The sequence below is a fragment of the Cherax quadricarinatus genome, chromosome 6, assembly GCF_038502225.1.
Source record: "Cherax quadricarinatus isolate ZL_2023a chromosome 6, ASM3850222v1, whole genome shotgun sequence".
NCBI lineage: Eukaryota > Metazoa > Arthropoda > Malacostraca > Decapoda > Parastacidae > Cherax > Cherax quadricarinatus.
This window is the reverse complement of record NC_091297.1, coordinates 13,389,118-13,408,167: the sequence shown is the minus strand read 5'-3', so window position 1 is coordinate 13,408,167 and position 19,050 is coordinate 13,389,118. Positions and strand designations below refer to the sequence as shown.

The window sequence follows — 19,050 nt, the reverse complement described above, 5'->3', positions numbered from 1 at the left end:
ATGGAGTGACCTCTAGTTTGTATAATAGTTATGAGACGTTAAATCGGCTTGTGAATTGTAATGTAATTAATGATAATAACGCTAAGTTAAGAGAATATGTGAAGTGAAATAAGTCGTTTGCTCCGAGTGAACACGTTAGACCTCGTTGTTAACGAGACGAGGAAAGGGAAACTCCTTGAGTCACGACGTCTAAAGCAGGACAAACCAGCGGATACCTCGTCCTGCTGGAATGAGAATCGTGTCGGTGTAGCAGGACATCGAAAATGAGATGGTGAATCAAGAAATGAGGAATATCAATCACCCACAGTTAAGTAACCCTTCTAGTTATAGCAACCTTAGACTGGCCAGTAGTGGTATGTTATAATTAGATAGGTTACGAGTGATCCAGCTACATCAAGTGACCACCAGAGAACATCTGGTAAGTAGTGGGATTATGTACAAATGTTTTCCTTGACGGATGTATCCAGGTGTGTCCTACCCCCCCCCTTCATTCAGTTAAACTAATATAATCTATACAGTCCACAATTAATTAGTAGCACCGTACTTGTGGGTGCTACCCAATCCATACTGGTCTCGGATAGATATGGATAAGATTGTGAGGTCGAGGGGACCACTTGGTGCGACCAGGGGTGGTTAAGTTTTCTCACATGTCTACACGGGGTGACTACGGTAAACAATATGATTGTCTCCCAATGAGATTACTGGTATGTATATAATGTTGAGGTACATACAGGTAAACACCCTAGAAAATTTTCCATATTACTTGTACCGGGGATCGAACCATGGACCTCAATGTGTGAGCTGAGTGCGCCAGCAATGGAAATACGGGACACCGTAATAATATTAGATGATAGAGATGTTGGCAGATGTCTGTCAAAAGAGTGGGAGAGAATGTGGGATGGTTTCACTCCAGCAGATGTCTTACCTGGGACTGCTGCGACATTATACTATGGTGAATGAAGACTAACATAGTTGTACCTATAATGTGTGTGAGAGAGAGAACGTGTCTGTGTTTGTATGAACGACTGTGGGACGATGTTCAGCTGTTTGTAGTTCCCTGCCTCGACAGGATGGTCCAAAATGGCAGCAAATCTCCATCCTGAGGAAGAATTGGTGAGTTAACCTCCTTAGTTGACAGTATTATCAAGTATACTCGACACAAGAAAGGACACTTGAGCTAAAGACTTGTGTTGTTGGTTTGATGGTCGTCTGTGAGGGAGGACATGGGTCGAGGTGGTGGCTGCTCTCTTCACTGTCTTGATCTCTTGTTATTGTTGAGCCAAATTCATGCAGACTAACACAATTTTGAGGCCAGATTTGAAGTGTCGTCCACTCAGTAATGATAATCCTTGGCTTACACACTCAAAATTACGAATGCAAGGTTATTTATATGGCTAAAAGTCGGTGAGGGAAGTGTAGAAGATACCCATTCAACTTGTTGCTATGATGCTCTGTTGCTAGTTGCAGAGGTGTTTGTTGTATTGTGTGTGGGGGTGAGGTCAAGACAGTGACCTGCTCCTTGTGGGTGAGGTCAAGACAGTGACCTGCTCCTTGTGGGTGAGGTCAAGACAGTGACCTGCTCCTTGTGGGTGAGGTCAAGACAGTGACCTGCTCCTTGTGGGTGAGGTCAAGACAGTGATCTGCTTCTTGTGGGTGAGGTCAAGACAGTGACCTGCTCCTTGTGGGTGAGGTCAAGACAGTGATCTGCTTCTTGTGGGTGAGGTCAAGACAGTGATCTGCTTCTTGTGGGTGAGGTCAAGACAGTGACCTGCTCCTTGTGGGTGAGGTCAAGACAGTGACCTGCTCCTTGTGGGTGAGGTCAAGACAGTGACCTGCTTCTTGTGGGTGAGGTCAAGACAGTGATCTGCTTCTTGTGGGTGAGGTCAAGACAGTGACCTGCTCCTTGTGGGTGATGTCAAGACAGTGACCTGCTCCTTGTGGGTGAGGTCAAGACAGTGACCTGCTCCTTGTGGGTGAGGTCAAGACAGTGACCTGCTCCTTGTGGGTGAGGTCAAGACAGTGACCTGCTTCTTGTGGGTGAGGTCAAGACAGTGATCTGCTTCTTGTGGGTGAGGTCAAGACAGTGACCTGCTCCTTGTGGGTGATGTCAAGACAGTGACCTGCTCCTTGTGGGTGAGGTCAAGACAGTGACCTGCTTCTTGTGGGTGAGGTCAAGACAGTGCCCTGCTCCTTGTGGGTGAGGTCAAGACAGTGATCTGCTGCTCCTTGTGGGTGAGGTCAAGACAGTAACCTGCTCCTTGTGGGTGAGGTCAAGACAGTGACCTGCTTCTTGTGGGTGAGGTCAAGACAGTGACCTGCTTCTTGTGGGTGAGGTCAAGACAGTGACCTGCTTCTTGTGGGTGAGGTCAAGACAGTGACCTGCTTCTTGTGGGTGAGGTCAAGACTGACCTGCTCCTTGTGGGTGAGGTCAAGACAGTGACCTGCTTCTTGTGGGTGAGGTCAAGACAGTGCCCTGCTCCTTGTGGGTGAGGTCAAGACAGTGACATGCTGCTCCTTGTGGGTGAGGTCAAGACAGTGACCTGCTCTTTGTGGGTAAGGTCAAGATAGTGATCTGCTCTTTGTGGGTGAGGTCAAGATAGTGACCTGCTTTGTGGGTGAGGTCAAGATAGTGACCTGCTCTTTGTGGGTGAAGTCAAGATAGTGACCTGCTCTTTGTGGGTGAGGTCAAGATAGTGACCTGCTCTTTGTAGATGAGGTCAAGATAGTGACCTGCTCTTTGTGGGTGAGTTCGAGATAGTGACCTCTTTGTGGGTGAGGTCAAGATAGTGACCTGCTCATTGTGGGTGAGGTCAAGATAATGACCTGCTCATTGTGGGTGAAGTCAAGATAGTGACCTGCTCATTGTGGGTGAAGTCAAGATAGGGACCTGCTCCTTGTGGGTGACCTGGAGTTTACCTGGAGAGAGTTCCGGGGGTCAACGCCCCCGCGGCCCGGTCTGTGACCAGGCCTGAAAATATTTTGAAGTAAGTACTGTGTGTATTGTATATGCATTTTTTAGGCCCAGCTCTCTTGCTCACTTAATATATAATAATGTAAACATGTTATCAGCCTTTTATATGCATTTGAAAGTGAAAAAAGGCTGTTTCACTTTTCAGTGATTTTTGCTTTACAGCAGTAGCCCAGAACCTAACCTGCTTTATAAGTGGGTCCCTCCTGTACCTGAAAGTACTTGAGGGCCTTGTCCCAAATCTGCACTCTACCATAACAGCATAATGGAGTGAGAGATATGGGAAGAAATGCAAAATATACCCAGTGAAAAGCATGGGTGCACTAGGCACAATAAGGGAACACCATATCAATGTCTGTGGCCCCAGACTATTCAACATCTTATTAGAAGATATAAGAAACACTGCTGAGACAAGTGTACAAGTCTTAAAGAGGAAACTTGACTGATATGTTCAGCAGGTGCCAGAACAACCAGGTTGTGATGGATATGTGGGGCAGCGGACCACGAGCAGCGACAGCCTGGTTGACTAAGCAAGTACCCAATGAGCCTGGCCTATGGCTGGTCTCCTGGAGTAGAAAATCTCATGGAACTCCTCAAAGGTATATCATAGGTAAAGGCAGGCAGTTCTCTGGCCTCACACACTGAGAGATCGTGGTTCAGTCCTCAGCACGGGTGAAAACATTAGGCATATTTCTTGACACCTACTGCCCTTGTTCACCTAGCAGTAAGTAGGTACCTGGGTGTTAGTTGACTGTTGTGGTCCTCATCTCGGGGGACAAGATTGAAGTACCACAGTGGAATTTAGACAGTCCTTGATGATGCACTGACTTTTTTAAGTTATCCTGGGTGGCTAACCCTGTGTGTTAAAAATCCGAACATATCTTAATGTGAAAATTAATGTGCTGTATGGTAAATTTAGTATTCTTTCATAAATTTTGAGGTACATAATTGATTTTGAGGTAATCTGTTGTATATTTTAGTCTATAATGCAGGTATATGTACTCTACAAGAAAATACAGGTACAGGTCCTCCATCACAAATCCTGCATCATTGAGACCTGTAGTGTGCCGGATTACAGAGTGGTTACGTTAGAATACGCTTAATAAAATTAACCAGCTTGACTTGCACAAAGTTCATCAAACATTTCCGCTAATTTGAGCTCAATTTCAAGGTACTTTTCATCGTGAAACCAATCAAAATCATATCTATCTCTGTAATATATCTTCCATTCTATCAAAAAAGACCAAAAAAAACGAGAATACGACCATAAAAACCATACGAAAATATACTGCAAATCAGCAGCTAATGGCCGAGAGGTGGACTCCCTTACTTATCATTCGTTTTTTATTTTTATCTTTGGTGTACATTAAGAAGCATCTTTCCATCATACATTGCCCAAGTTTCAGTAAGATAGCCCAACATACAACTGAGAAAAAAAAATATTTACCAAAAATCATATATGGCAAGCCTAAGCCAGGTACTGGAAATAAGTCACTTTGACTTTTTTTGGGTTATCCTAGGTTCTCTATACATATGCTGCTATTTATGATAATCTATGTACTGCAACTGTACTGTATTTGTGTATACCTGAATAAACTTACTTATTCTATTCTGTCTACTGAGTACAAGAAACTGCCCATTCACTTCCTCCAATACTTTATACTTCTTTCTTACTGTTATTAATTGCTCATAATTTTAAGCTACAAGTCAAATCTTAATCCAAATTAATATTATTCATTGTTCTTACCTGTCCATTTAATTTTGTTTACCACTACTTGTTTTTTTAGTCACTTTTTATTGTGTGTGCAATTAGTGTATATTCCAATTACTTTTTGGAAGTACCAAAACTATATTTTGCTAGCTAGTACCAACTACCTCATTTTTTTACTTTTTATTGTGCAATAAACTGCTCAACTTATTTAATATTACAAATCAGATCTTACTCCTAAACCAATATTATTTCATAGTGACTATCTGTCCATTTAACTTTGTTTACCATTACTTAATTTTAGTCCCTTATATATTTTTTTCCTTTATTTTAGCTTTATATAACTACCTTAGTTCATATATTCACAATTGTTAAAATAATCAAGGTCTATTCTCAGGTGCTAAAGTGTAATAAGTTCACTATTTTGCCATTATATTCCAAAGCTCATTTTTTGATTACCACTTTATTGTTCACCACAACTTATATTAGCCCCTTTTATATTATAATTTTATATTATAATTCTAACTTTAAAGAATTACCTTTAAAGTACTACCTACTATCATATTCCCAAGCTCCATTATTTGATCATCACTTTATTTGTTCACCACAAATTATTTTAGTCCCTTTTATATTGTCTCCTTTATTTTAGCTTTAAAAAAAAAACTACCTTATCTCATTACTTTTACATTTGTTAAATAATTCAGGTGCTATTTTTTTTAGCTTTAGACTATTTACTTTGTTTTATACTTAATTCTAACTATAGATTCACTACAAATCTTATGATTACAAGCATTGATCCTGATACCAACCTCTTATTGAATGACTTAAATGAATCAAACAGTTACTGTAATTACTACACAGCAGAACAATCAAAGGCACTTCTCAGAGCCAACAAAAACATAACTGTCTTTAACTACAATATCAGATCTTTAAGCAAGCATTACGATGACCTCATAGCATTACTAAATTCCTTGCATGCCAATATGTCCATCATTACACAACTGAAACCTGGCTAAAGCCTGATACTACAGATGTCTATGCCATTCCTGGTTACACAGCCATACACAACTGTAGGACAGATCAACAAGGGGGTGGCACAGCTATATACTACTCAGACCAACTAGAATGTATCACTAATACTTGCACAAGGGATGAACATGGGGAATATATAATAGCTAAATTTAAATCCAAATACCTACAAAAACCTCTCACATTGATAAACATCTACAGAGTTCCACAGTCAAACATTAGCCAATTTAGTCAAAACCTAGGAAGTATGATAACTGATGCACGCATGAACAAAGATCACTTGCTACTCTCAGGTGACTTCAATATAAATCTCCTGCAAGACCACGACCCACACATTACTGAATTCACAAACACAATGAGTAACTGCATGTTGCTACCAACAGTAACAAAACCTACAAGAGTTACGGAGACTAGTGTTTCCCTACTTGACCACATCTGGACCAACACCATATCCCCTTTAAAATCAGGCATAATTACAGATAATACCACAGACCACTACCCTACTTTCCTCATAACAACTCTTGGTAAATTACCCCAAGACACTACTAAAGTCACCTTCAGACTTCACAATGAGGCAGCCATTAATAACTTCACAACAGCAGTAACAAACATTGACTGGAACACTGAGCTAGAAATCTATACAGATATTGATGAATGTTTTAATAATTTTCTAAAAAAGACCCAATACCTCTATAACAAGCACTGCCCTAAAAAAACTAAACAGATGACAGCTAAGAGACTGAACAGTCCCTGGCTAACACCCAGCATTCTCAAATCCATAAATACAAAACACCGATATGAAAAACAGTACAGAATGGGTCACATAACCAGAGACCAAACAAAACGTTACTCGTCTATCCTAACCAGCCTGATAAGAAGGGCAAAAAAATTGTATTATGAGAACAGATTATCCAACTTATGAGGTGATATAAAAAAGACCTGGAAAACCCTATCAGAAATTCTGGGAACAAAAAAGATATCACGAAATAGCGAAATAAAATTAGCAAAATCAGATGAACCCCAACTCCCACCAACAGAAACAGCAAACAGACTCAATGATTTCTTCTCCACTATAGGACAAAACCTTGCCAATAAAATCCCAAGCTCAGATACCCCACCAAATGACTACCTCACTGGCAACTACCCGAACACACTGTTCCTAGCTCCGACTAACCCATACGAAGTCTCCCTTATTATCAACGCACTAAAAAACAAGGCAGGAGATTTAAATACCTTACCACCCTTTATATACAAAAAAGTGTCACAAGTGCTATCACCAATCATTGCAACACTCTTTAACAAAGCCATTGAATCCTCCACCTTCCCTACAGTTCTCAAAATAGCAAGGGTCACCCCGATCCATAAAGGAGGAGACCAAACAGAGTTGAATAACTATAGGCCAATATCCAATTTACACCCTCTCTCAAAAATCTTTGAAAAATTAATTCATAAACGAATCTACTCCTACCTCATCTCCCAAAACATACTCAACCCCTGCCAATTTGGATTCAGGCCTAATAAAAATACTAATGATGCTATTATACACATGCTAGAACATATATACACTGCAATAGAGAAAAAAGAAGTCCCACTGGGGATCTTCATTGACTTACGTAAAGCTTTTGATACAGTTGACCATGACTTGCTCCACGTAAAATTGTCACACTATGGTATAAGAGGGCACTCCCTCAACTACCTCAAGTCATACCTCAGCAACAGAAGCCAATATGTGTACGCAAATGGGGCAAGCTCTTCCGTACAACCAATTACAGTTGGTGTCCCACAGGGAAGTGTCTTTGGCCCTCTTCTCTTTCTCCTATACATAAATGACCTACCAAATGCTTCACAATTACTCAAACCCCCACTATTTGCAGATGACACTACATACGTCTTCTCTCACCTGAGCCCAGTCACGCTAGCCAATTCTGTAAATACCGAATTATAGAAAATATCTACCTGGATGAGGACTAACAAACTTACACTAAACATTGACAAAACCTACTTCATTCAGTTTGGTAACAGAGCTACAGATGTCCCTCTTAACATAATGATAAATGGATCACCTATCACAAAGCTAACAGAGGGAAAATTCTTAGGAATCCACCTTGATAATAGACTCAAATTTCATACACATATACAACAAATTTCTAAGAAAATTTCTAAGACTGTAGGCATACTATCGAAGATACGGTACTATGCTCCACAGTCAGCCCTCCTGGCCCTATATCACTCTCTTATTTACCCCTATCTCACCTATGGAATTTGTGCATGGGGCTCAACAACAATTAACCATCTCAGACCACTAATTACCCAACAAAAGGCTGCAGTTAGAATGATTACAAATTCTCACTACAGGCAGCACACTCCACCAATATTCAAAACACTCAACCTACTCACCATACAAAACATCCATACTTATTATTGCACCTATTACATACATAGAACACTTAACTCTGATATTAACCCTCCCCTCAAACATCTCCTTGCCAACCTCAACAGAACACATGACCATAACACAAGGCACAGATCACTCCTTTGATTTTCCTCGTGTCCATCTCGCACTACAAAAACTCAATGCACATAAAAGGCCCTAAAATCTGGAATTCATTACCTGTAAATATAAAAGAAACACTACCTGTTTATAAATTCAAGTCTCTTCTCAAAGATCACTTACTCACCCAAAACCAAATAAATACTGAATAACTGAACCTTATAAATTGTATATCATAAATGTTTCTCACAATTATATCACATAAATGTTAAACCTAAAACCCAATCTAACAGAATACTCCATTCGACTGAATGTACAGCAATGCATGCAACCATATGACCTGTCTTTGTAATACTCATTTGTGCTTTATAGTTATCTGTTTACAATAATGTCTTATCACTGATTTCATCATTGCTTAGTTAATCTTAAGTTAATTTTAAGCCAGCCCGTAATGCTATGCATATAAGTGGCTTTGGCATGCTGCTCTTACCTGTATTTTTTTGTACCTCTGTATGTATGCTCAAATTACTAAATAAATAAATAAATAAATAAATTTCAACTGCCTAATAAAGTGGTCAGAAATTGGCAATTTGGCCAATTTCACACAAATTTCAACAGATGCCAGTTTCAAAATACGGTCCAGAATAAACAGTGCAGACATTCCTTGCACTAAAACAACATTTTCTCTGTGTATTAGACGGTGATGTCATTTGTTTACTCTTGAACATTGCTAAAGAATCAAACACATCCGCTACTGTGAGCGCAATATCAAGGTACTTTTCCTTGTGAAAGAAATCAGAATCATATCTATTTCTATAACATATCTTCCATTCTATCAAATAAGACCAAAAAAACGAGAATACAACCATAAAAACCATACAAAAATATACCGCTATGCGGCTACTAATAGCTGAGAACTGAACTCTGTTATTTATGGTCTGATTTCTTTCATTTTTGGTGTACGTTAAGAAGCATCTTTCCATCATACATTGCCCAAGTTTCATTAAGATAGCCCAACAAACAACTGAGAGAAAAAAAAAATAATATCTTTATTTACTACACATACATGTACGTGGTATACAGGCCTAGCTGACATAAGTGACATACTACTACATAGAAAGCCCCTTGTTATGCTAAGTATTTCAGGCAAATTAGGTGAGCGTCCCAGGATGCAACCCACACCAGTTCACTAACACCCAGGTACCCATTTACTGATCGGTGAACATAGACAACAGGTGTAAAGAAACACACCCAATGTTTCTACCCTAACTGGGAATATAATATTTACCAAAAATCATATATGGCTAACCCAAGCCAGGTACTAGAAATAAGCTGCTTTGACTTTTTTGGGTTATGCTAGGTTCTCTACACATATGCTACTGTGTGTGATAATCAGTGTAGAGAAAATAGCTTTTTTTTTTGTTTCAGTTTTATGGTGCAGTATGAGTGTATATCACAGCCCTGTGTTATACATGTACTCTGTTTTCTCAAATATAAGCCTCCAAGACAGGGATAGGAGAATAGTACTTGTGTCCCACATCCTCTTCATACCTCCTTTGAACTGCTCAGTATTATGCCAAATATTATTCATTCTGGAGTATTTAACATGTTTTTATGTTATTTATATTGTTTATTGTGTCATTTTAGATTAATTGTGATAGGCAAGTAAGCTGTAGTATTGATATTAGCGTAATAATAAAGCATATTCCCCTGCATCACGAGACTGAGCTCACAGCAACCGACAGTGGCTTCAAAGCCACCTCATTTTTAATGGACTATGTACTGTGTAGGTGCTTTACACAACGAGAAGCATTTCTTTTATTCGTTGGAACCATTGCTAGGGCTAAAAGTAAGCCGGTTATAACAATAAATGGAGAAAAAGAAATTGGAATGACTTATGCAGCAAGTAGTGCCACCAAACAGTACCAGCAGGTTGGTGTGGTGACCCTGGAAATTTGAAATTATGCTAGCTGAAATTAGTGCCAAATAACTGATGAAACCAGATGTCTGATTGCCGGATTTGTGATGGCAGACGTGTATACTATGCAAGAAAACTAGTATCATGAATGAACTACCTATCTGAACTTAGAATGGTGTTTAATATTCATCTAGTAGAATCCTGAACTTAGCCAGGTCAGTGTTTACTCTATTTCTGGGTCCCAATTTAGCATTATTCTGGAATGAAAGTGTCCAAAAATCGATTTGCACAAACAAAAAACTAATGTAACCCACCCCAGCCTAACCTAATGTATAATAATAATGATTCATTATGGTTGAGGGTGAAAGCACATGATATTGCATCAAGGAAGTGGTGACCGATAACACATGGTGGCAGTGCGAGGAACTTGTCAGTGACCAATCAAGGTTGGGTCACTGGTTCACTGGCATTATTATTTTCATTGTTTTATTATGGTTAATATGTTGATAAATGTAATTTTTTTGTGATAGAGAAGCACTTCCTGTTATGGATTTGGAGATGTGATAGTGTATAGTGTATAGCACAGCTATATACTACTCAGACCAACTAGAATGTATCACTAATACTTGCACAAGGGATGAACATGGGGAATATATAATAGCTAAATCCAAATACCTACAAAAACCTCTCACAGTGATAAACATCTACAGAGTACCACAGTCAAACATTAGCCGTTTTAGTGAAAACCAAGGAAGTATGATAACTGATGCACGCATGAACAAAGATCACTTACTACTCTCAGGTGACTTCATTATAAATCTCCTACAAGTCCAAGACCCACATTTTACTGAATTCACAAACACTATGAGTAACTGCATGTTGCTACCAACAGTAACAAAACCTTCAAGAGTTAGAGACTAGTGTTTCCCTACTAGACCACATCTGGACAACACCATATCCCCCTTAACCCTTTCAGGGTCCGTCCCGTAGATCTACGGCTTTACGTTCAGGGTCCAAACCGTAGATCTACGCCATGAGCTCAGCTCACTCTGATAAACTGTGAGTGGTACATTTGGGCCTAGATATGAGAGAATACATCTATGTGGTATGTGTGCACCACATAAAACAGATCCTGCAGCACACTGTGTATAATGAGAGAAAAAAACTTAAATCATGATTTTTCGATTAAAACAGCAACTTTGCAGTGTTTTTTCGTATGTTTTTTATAGTTGTATTTGCGATTTCTTGGTCTCATTTGATAGAATGGAAGACATATTACAGAAATAGAGATGATTTTGATTGGTTTTAGCACTGGAAATGGCTTGAAACTGAGCTCAAAGTAGCGGAAATGTTAAATTTTTGCCAATATTCAAGAGTAAACAAACGACCTCACATGTCTAATACACGTCAGCTGGTGGGTCTAATATACATTCACAAATATGGTGATGATATTTATACAATTATTACAGTATTGCATAACAGTAAATCTTCTATTTTTTGGTGTGAATAAAAATTCATTATGTGAATAAAAAATCAAAATGGAATTTATTTGTAAAGCCTCAAAACATAACTAATGAACAGAGGAAACGTTAGTTTAGTGCCAGGAATGCCTACATTGTTTATTCTGGACCCTATTTTGAAATTGGAATATTTTGAACTTTCTGTTAAATTGGCCAAATTAACAATTTCCGATCACTTTATTTTGTAGTTGAAACAGTTGACTTGGCGATTTCTTGTGCTCAATCGATAAAATAGAAGTAATACTAGTGAAATAACTAAGAATTTGGTTGATTGGAATAATGTAATTGGCCTAAAATGGGAGTCAAAGTCGGCAAAATCGCCGATTCGTAAATGTCGCTGACACATCAAAATTCGCGAGAGCATAATTTCGTCAATTTTCCACCAAATTTCGTACTTTTTGTTTTATTACCTTCACAAAAAGATTCTCTACGATTTCATAAGAAAAAATAACAAATTTTTTTTTTGAAAATTCTTGGACACTGGTGCGTGACTCCAGATTTGGGCCTTGGACCCTGAAAGGGTTAAGATCAGGCATTATCACAGATAATACCACAGACCATTACCCTACCTTCCTCATAACAAACCTTGGCAAATTACCCCTAGACACTACTAAAGTCACTTTCAGACTTCACAATGAGGCAGCTATCAATAACTTCACAGCAGCAGTGACAAACATTGACTGGCACACTGAGCTAGAAATCTATACAGATATTGACGAATGTATTAATAATTTTCTAAAAAAGACCCAATACCTCTATAACAAGCACTGCCCTAAAAAAACTAAACAGATGACTGCGAAGAGACTGAATAGTCCCTGGCTAACACCCAGTATCCTGAAATCCATAAATACAAAGCACCTATACGAAAAACAGTACAGAATGGGCCACAACCAGAGACCAAACAAAACGTTACTCGTCAATCCTAACCAGCCTGATAAGAAGGGCTAAAAAATTGTATTATGAGAACAGATTATCCAACTTATGAGGTGACATAAAAAAGACCTGGAAAACCCTATCAGAAATACTAGGAACAAAAAAGATAACACGAAATAGCGAAATTGAATTAACAAAACCAGATGAACCTCAATTCCCACCTACTGAAACAGCAAACAGACTCAATGATTTCTTCTCCACTATAGGAAAAAACCTTGCCAATAAAATCCCAAGCTCAGATACCCCACCCAATGACTACCTCACTGGCAACTACCCGAGCACACTGTTCCTAGCTCCGACTAACCCAACTGAAGTCTCCCTTATTATCAACAAACTAAAAAACAATAATGGAGATTTAAATACCTTACCACCCATTATATACAAAAAAGTGTCACAGGTGCTATCACCAATCATTGCAACACTCTTTAACAAATCCATTGAATCCTCTACCTTTCCTACAGTTCTCAAAATAGCAAGGGTCACCCTAATCCATAGAGGAGGAGACCACACAGACTTGAATAACTATAGGCCAATATCCAACTTACACCCTCTCTCTAAAATCTTTGAAAAATTAATCCATAAGCGAATCTATTCCTACCTCATCTCCCACAACATACTCAACCCCTGTCAGTTTGGGTTCAGGCCTAATAAAAATACTAATGATGCTATTATCCACATGCTAGAACATATTTATACAGCAATAGAGAAAAAAAGAAGTCCCACTGGGGATTTTCATTGACTTACATTGATACAGTTGACCCCGACTTGTTCCACATAAAATTGTTGCACTATGGTATAAGAGAGTTGACCATGACTTGCTCCACATAAAATTGTTGCACTATGGTATAAGAGGGCACTCCCTCAACTACCTAAAGTCATACCTCAGCAACAGAAGCCAATATGTGTACACAAATGGGGCAAACTCTTCCGCACAGCCAATTACAGTTGGTGTCCCACAGGGAAGTGTCCTAGGCCCTCTTCTCTTTCTCATATACATAAATGACCTACCAAATGCATCGCAACTACTCAAACCCACACTATTTGCAGATGACACTACATAAGTCTAATCTCACCTGAGCCCAGTCATGCTAACAAATACTGTAAATACCGAATTACAGAAAATGTGAACCTGGATGAGGACCAACAAACTTACTCTAAACATTGACAAAACCCACTTCATTCAGTTTGGTAACAGAGTTACAGATGTGTCTCTTAACATAATGATAAATGGATCACCTATCACAAAATGCACAGAGGGAAAATTCTTAGGAATCCACCTTGATAATAGACTCAAATTTCAATCACATATACAACAAATTTCCAAAAACATTTCCAAGACCGTAAGCATACTATCGAAGATACGGTACTGTGTGCCACAGTCAGCCCTCCTAGCCCTATATCACTCACTTATTTACCCCTATCTCACCTATGGAATTTGTGCATGGGGCTCAACAACAATAAACCATCTCAGACCTCTAATCACCCAACAAAAGGCTGCAGTCAGAATGATAACAAATTCCCACTACAGACAGCACACTCCACCAATATTCAAAACTCTAAACCTACTCACAGTACAAAACATCCATACTTATTACTGCACCTACTACATACATAGAACACTTAACTCTGACATAAACCCTACCCTCAAACATCTCCTTACCAACCTCAACAGAACACATGACCATAACACAAGGCACAGATCACTCTTTGATGTTCCTTGTGTCCATCTCATGCTATGCAGGAACTCAGTGCACATAAAAGGCCCTAAAATCTGGAATTCATTACTTGTGAATATAAAAGAAACACTGTCTGTTTATAAATTCAAGTCTCTCTTCAAAAATCACTTACTCACCCACAACTAAATAAATACTGAACAATTGTATCTCATAAATTGTATCTCATTATTGTATCTCAAATGTCAACCTGTGACCCAGTCAAACTTTGTTACTATTTAACTTCATTACCTTACAGAATACTCCATTCTACTGATTACACAGCAACACAGTAAATGACCATATGACCCGTCTTTGTAATACTTATTTGTACTAAATTGTTATCTGTTTTACAATAATTTTTGTACCACCGAATATATCATTGCTTAGTTAATCTTAAGTTAATTTTAAGCCTGCCCATAATGCTCTGCATACAAGGGGCTTTGGCATGCTGCACTTTAAAAATTGTATTCCTTGTACTTCTCTGTATCATGTTCAAATTAATAAATAAATAAATAAATAAATGGGGTTCTGACCTGGGAATAAAGTAAACATTGAGAGTTAGTATTTGATATTAAGGTTTTTATACTGGCTGTGCTTTTCCACCACAATTCTAATCAATTATTGTCTATCAGTAGACACCAAACTTTACCTTCAAAGATGATTCGAGAACTACCAGATAAAATTTTGCTCGGATTTTAACCCTTTGACTGTCGCGGCCGTATATATACGTCTTACGAGGTACCGTGTTTGACGTATATATACTCATAAATTCTAGCGGCTTCAAATCAAGCAGGAGAAAGCTGGTAGGCCCACATGTGAGAGAATGGGTCTGTGTGGTCAGTGTGCACCATATAAAAAAAAATCCTGGAGCACGCAGTGCATAATGAGAAAAAAAAAACTCCGACCGTTTTTTTTTTAATTAAAATGCCGACTTTGTGGTCTATTTTCGTATAGTATTTATGGTTGTATTCTCGTTTTCTTGGTCTCATTTGATAGAATGCAAAACATATTATAGAAATAGAGGTGATTTTGACTGATTTTACTATAAAAAGAACCTAGAAATGGAGCTCAAAGTACGGGAAATGTTTGACTTTTGCCAATGTTCAAAAGTAAACAAATGATGCCATTGTCCAATAAATGTCCAACTAGCCATTCTGATATGCAGTCATGAATGGGTTGATGTTATTTATACAATTATTACAATATTGCAGTAGTCTGCTTAATAGTAAGTCTTCTATTTTTTGTTTGAATAAAAATTCAAAATAGAAAGCAAGAGTAATATTAGAGGGGCCTGGAGACATGACTGATGAGCAAAGAAAATGTTATTTTAGAGCCAGGAATGTCTGCATTGTTCATTCTGGACCTTATTTTGAAATTGTCATATTTTTTAGTTTTCGTGAAATTGGCCAAATTGCAAATTTCTGACCACATTATTAGGTAGTTGAAATCGGTAAATGAGCAGTTTCGTGTACTCAATCGATAGAAAAAATGGAGTTCAAAAGAAATAGCTATGAGTTTGGGTGACTGGAATAATGGAATTTGCTGAAAATAGGGCTCAAAGTGGGCGAAATCACCGATTTGTAAACAGCGCCGAGGTCGCTAACTTCGCGAGAGCATAATTCCGTCAGTTTTCCATCAAATTTCGTTTTTTTGGTGTCATTACAATTGGGAAAAGATTCTCTATCATTTCATAAGAAAAAATAATTTTTTTTTTTTTAAATTTTGCGACACCAGGAGACACCTCAGGATTGGGGGTTGCGACAGTCAAAGGGTTAAACTTGAAGTTAGCCACTTAGGATAACCCAGTACAGTCTGTTTCATCTGAGATTTATTTTTATTGGTGCCATTTAATCCTTTCATTGTCCAGACCCCTGATCTGAAATTTATGCTGTATGCAAAAATTAAAAAAACAATTCTTATAGAATAAAAGATTATAATTTTCTATAGGTAATAAAATAAAAAAAAAATCCCATCAGTACTTACTGAGATATAGAGGTGTGAAGTTTATACTGAATGACTGGCTGGTGGCAACATCGGCGACTGCTGTGCATGCCACACTTAATTTTTTTTACACAATTTTCTTTTCTAATACGTGGAACCCTGGATTTTGTCCGAGGATATCATACAACTCGGATTTCGACCACTTTTTTTGTTTGAAATTTACCCTGGGTTTCGCACATCTGCTCGGAAATTGTCAGTACCAGACTCGTCCGCCTGCCACAGGACGCTGCCGCTCACTGTCTGACTTTTTTTTTTATCCTAGGTTCTCTACACATATACTGCTATGTATGATAATCTATGTAACTATATTTGTGTATACTTGAATAAACTTACACGTTCATGACTCTGTCTGCCTTTGTTACTCATTCAATAAGAATGTCCCTCTAGTCTTAACGCCATAGTAATAATACTAGCACATAATAATAATCACTCTTGTGCACATCAAATTCATATTTTATGTTTATATAGACATTTTCATTAATCTGGCTATGATATTTTCTTCAAAATTATATAAGAAACATGTTACATAGCATATAAACATACAATGTTTATATGCTATGGAGGGGTGGTAGCTGATTGGAGGGAAAACATTACGTTTTCTCTGGTCCAGCACCAGAGAAAATGTGTATGAATCTACATTAGCCCAGTCACCTCCCTTAATACATAATACATAATAGCATGAATTATTCATTACTTCTCCCTTTGTTTATGATGGCATCTAAAAGTAGTTGTTAGAAATGATTAAACTCAGTGAATATGGTATGTCAATGGTAATAATGTGGCCCTGGGCCACATTAAATATCTTGTAGCTATGTAGGTAGGTGTAGGTATGTAGCCAGGAAGACTGCATACCTACATCTGCCAGCTACCTACACTACCTACTACCTACCTACTACTCACTTCTTGCCCTACATTAAGACTACAAATACAGTGGTACCCCGAGTTTGGGCCATAATCCGTTCCAGAAGGCTGTTCGAGTGCCGTTACCGAACGAATTTGTTCCCATAAGGAATAATGTAAATTAGATTAGTCCGTTTCAGACCCCCAAAAATGCACTTACAGAAGCACTTAAAATAATACACTTACATGATTGTTCGAGTTGGGAGCTGTATTTTAAGGTAATTAATGAATGTACTGTGTATGTATTTTACTTTTTACTGTATTTTTTAATGCCTAGTTATATTACTAACTTAATATAAGTTAGTGTAAACTTGGCAACCCTATGCCTGTTGTGGAATCTATTGTAGCTTTGGGGAAGTCCATGGGTTGGATGTGAGTGGCCAACAAGTCTTCAATAAAGGTATGTAATAGTGATTTAAATGTTCATTTATCCATTAAAATTAGTTATTTATATTTATTTTTCATTGTTTTCTGTATGTAAAAATGTAGTTATTCTCTATAAAATGTATTTTTTGTTAATATTTTTAGGTATCTGGAAAGGATTAATTGGGTTTACATTATTTCTTATGGAAAATATAATTTCGGTTTTTGTCCATTCTGGATTTTGACTGACGAAGCTTCTGGAATGGATTTTCTGTTGTATCATGTAAAATAATTGTATAATATAACTACCATTTGTGAATGTATATTAAGATACCAGCTGTTCTAGTATTAGGCTTGATGTGAGATCGTTTGTTTACTCATAGTTTGTATTAAAGAATTTAACATTTATACTTCAGGCTCAATTTAACTATTTAAATTGCTATGGTCAGTATCTCTATTTCTGTGACTATGTGTTCATTCTACAAATGGACAAATCACAAATCTCACAACTAAAGGCATCTGAAAAGACTACAGAAGTCATTTGTTTATCGGAATCATGGTCTCAAGTTTTTCTCTCATTATACCAGTGCTGCAGGTTGTTTTATAATTTACCGCACACATGTTACTCTCTTATCTCATTTAGAATTACCACTCTTTGGTTTATCAGAGTGAAGCTGAGACCATGGCGTAGATCTGGTTTGGACCTGAGTAGGCAGTTGATCCTCTGGGAACCTGAAGGTTAATGATAAATAGACATTATACCTTTATTGAAGACTCTTGGTGCTGTTAAAGTGAGGAGAGGAAAGTGGGAGAATTTACCTCATAAGACTTCAATTATCAAACCTATCTGGGGTTACTTTACTTCTTTGTCTTTACTACAGTACATTCATTGCATAGCAGCTGTTATGGTCTTAATGTAGTCTGAGAGGTGAGTAGTGTTTGTTAGGAATTAGAGTGTGGGTAGCCTTGGTAGATGGCAGATTTTTGCGTGCTAAACACCTAGGCCTGCACAGAAAGTATATTATTACACATGACCACTCCTGTGTTCATTTGAGTTTGTCATTTCTAACAACTACCTTTAGATGGCATTGCAGCAGGAAGTAATGAATAGTCGCATTTAATTATAAACAAAGGCTTATGAGAGGGCAGTGACTGGACAAACGCCAAGGTCTGATTTTCTCTAACACTGAATCAGAAAAGCGTAATGTTTATCCTACACCCTCCTCCCTCCCTCATTTGATTAACTGACACTCACCACTAGATAGCATATAAGTGTGCATATTTTATTTGTGACCTTACTCATGTATGCTATATTATAACAATGTTTCTATATATAATTTTTGGAAAATGTCATAGATGGATTAATGAAAATGTCTATATTAACCTAAAATAAGAGACATTTTAATATTACTTAAGTGATTATTCTAGCGCCAGATACGGCGCTCTCGTATTGGCTGGCACTGGGGATAATTACAGCTGGCAGTGAGAAATCGGGTGGCCAATA

General features: G+C 38.0%; 1 protein-coding gene across 7 annotated transcripts in view; it reads left to right on the top strand.

Annotated features, from left to right (window-relative positions):
* The first annotated feature begins 996 nt into the window (after window positions 1-996).
* Ptpmeg2 (Protein tyrosine phosphatase Meg2) overlaps window positions 997-19,050 on the top strand; it is a 775,124-nt gene continuing 757,070 nt past the window's right edge. For 3 of the 7 annotated variants that reach the window (XM_070080441.1, XM_070080432.1, XM_070080408.1), the window contains exon 1: window positions 1,042-1,113. Coding sequence is in view for 2 of the 7 variants with exons in the window: in XM_070080395.1 (XP_069936496.1) it covers window positions 1,081-1,113 (33 nt within the window). In the remaining 5 variants the exon portion in view is untranslated. Of the gene's footprint in view, window positions 1,114-19,050 lie in introns of all 7 variants that reach the window. The other 4 variants (XM_070080395.1, XM_070080413.1, XM_070080421.1 and 1 more) reach the window with 4 other exon arrangements.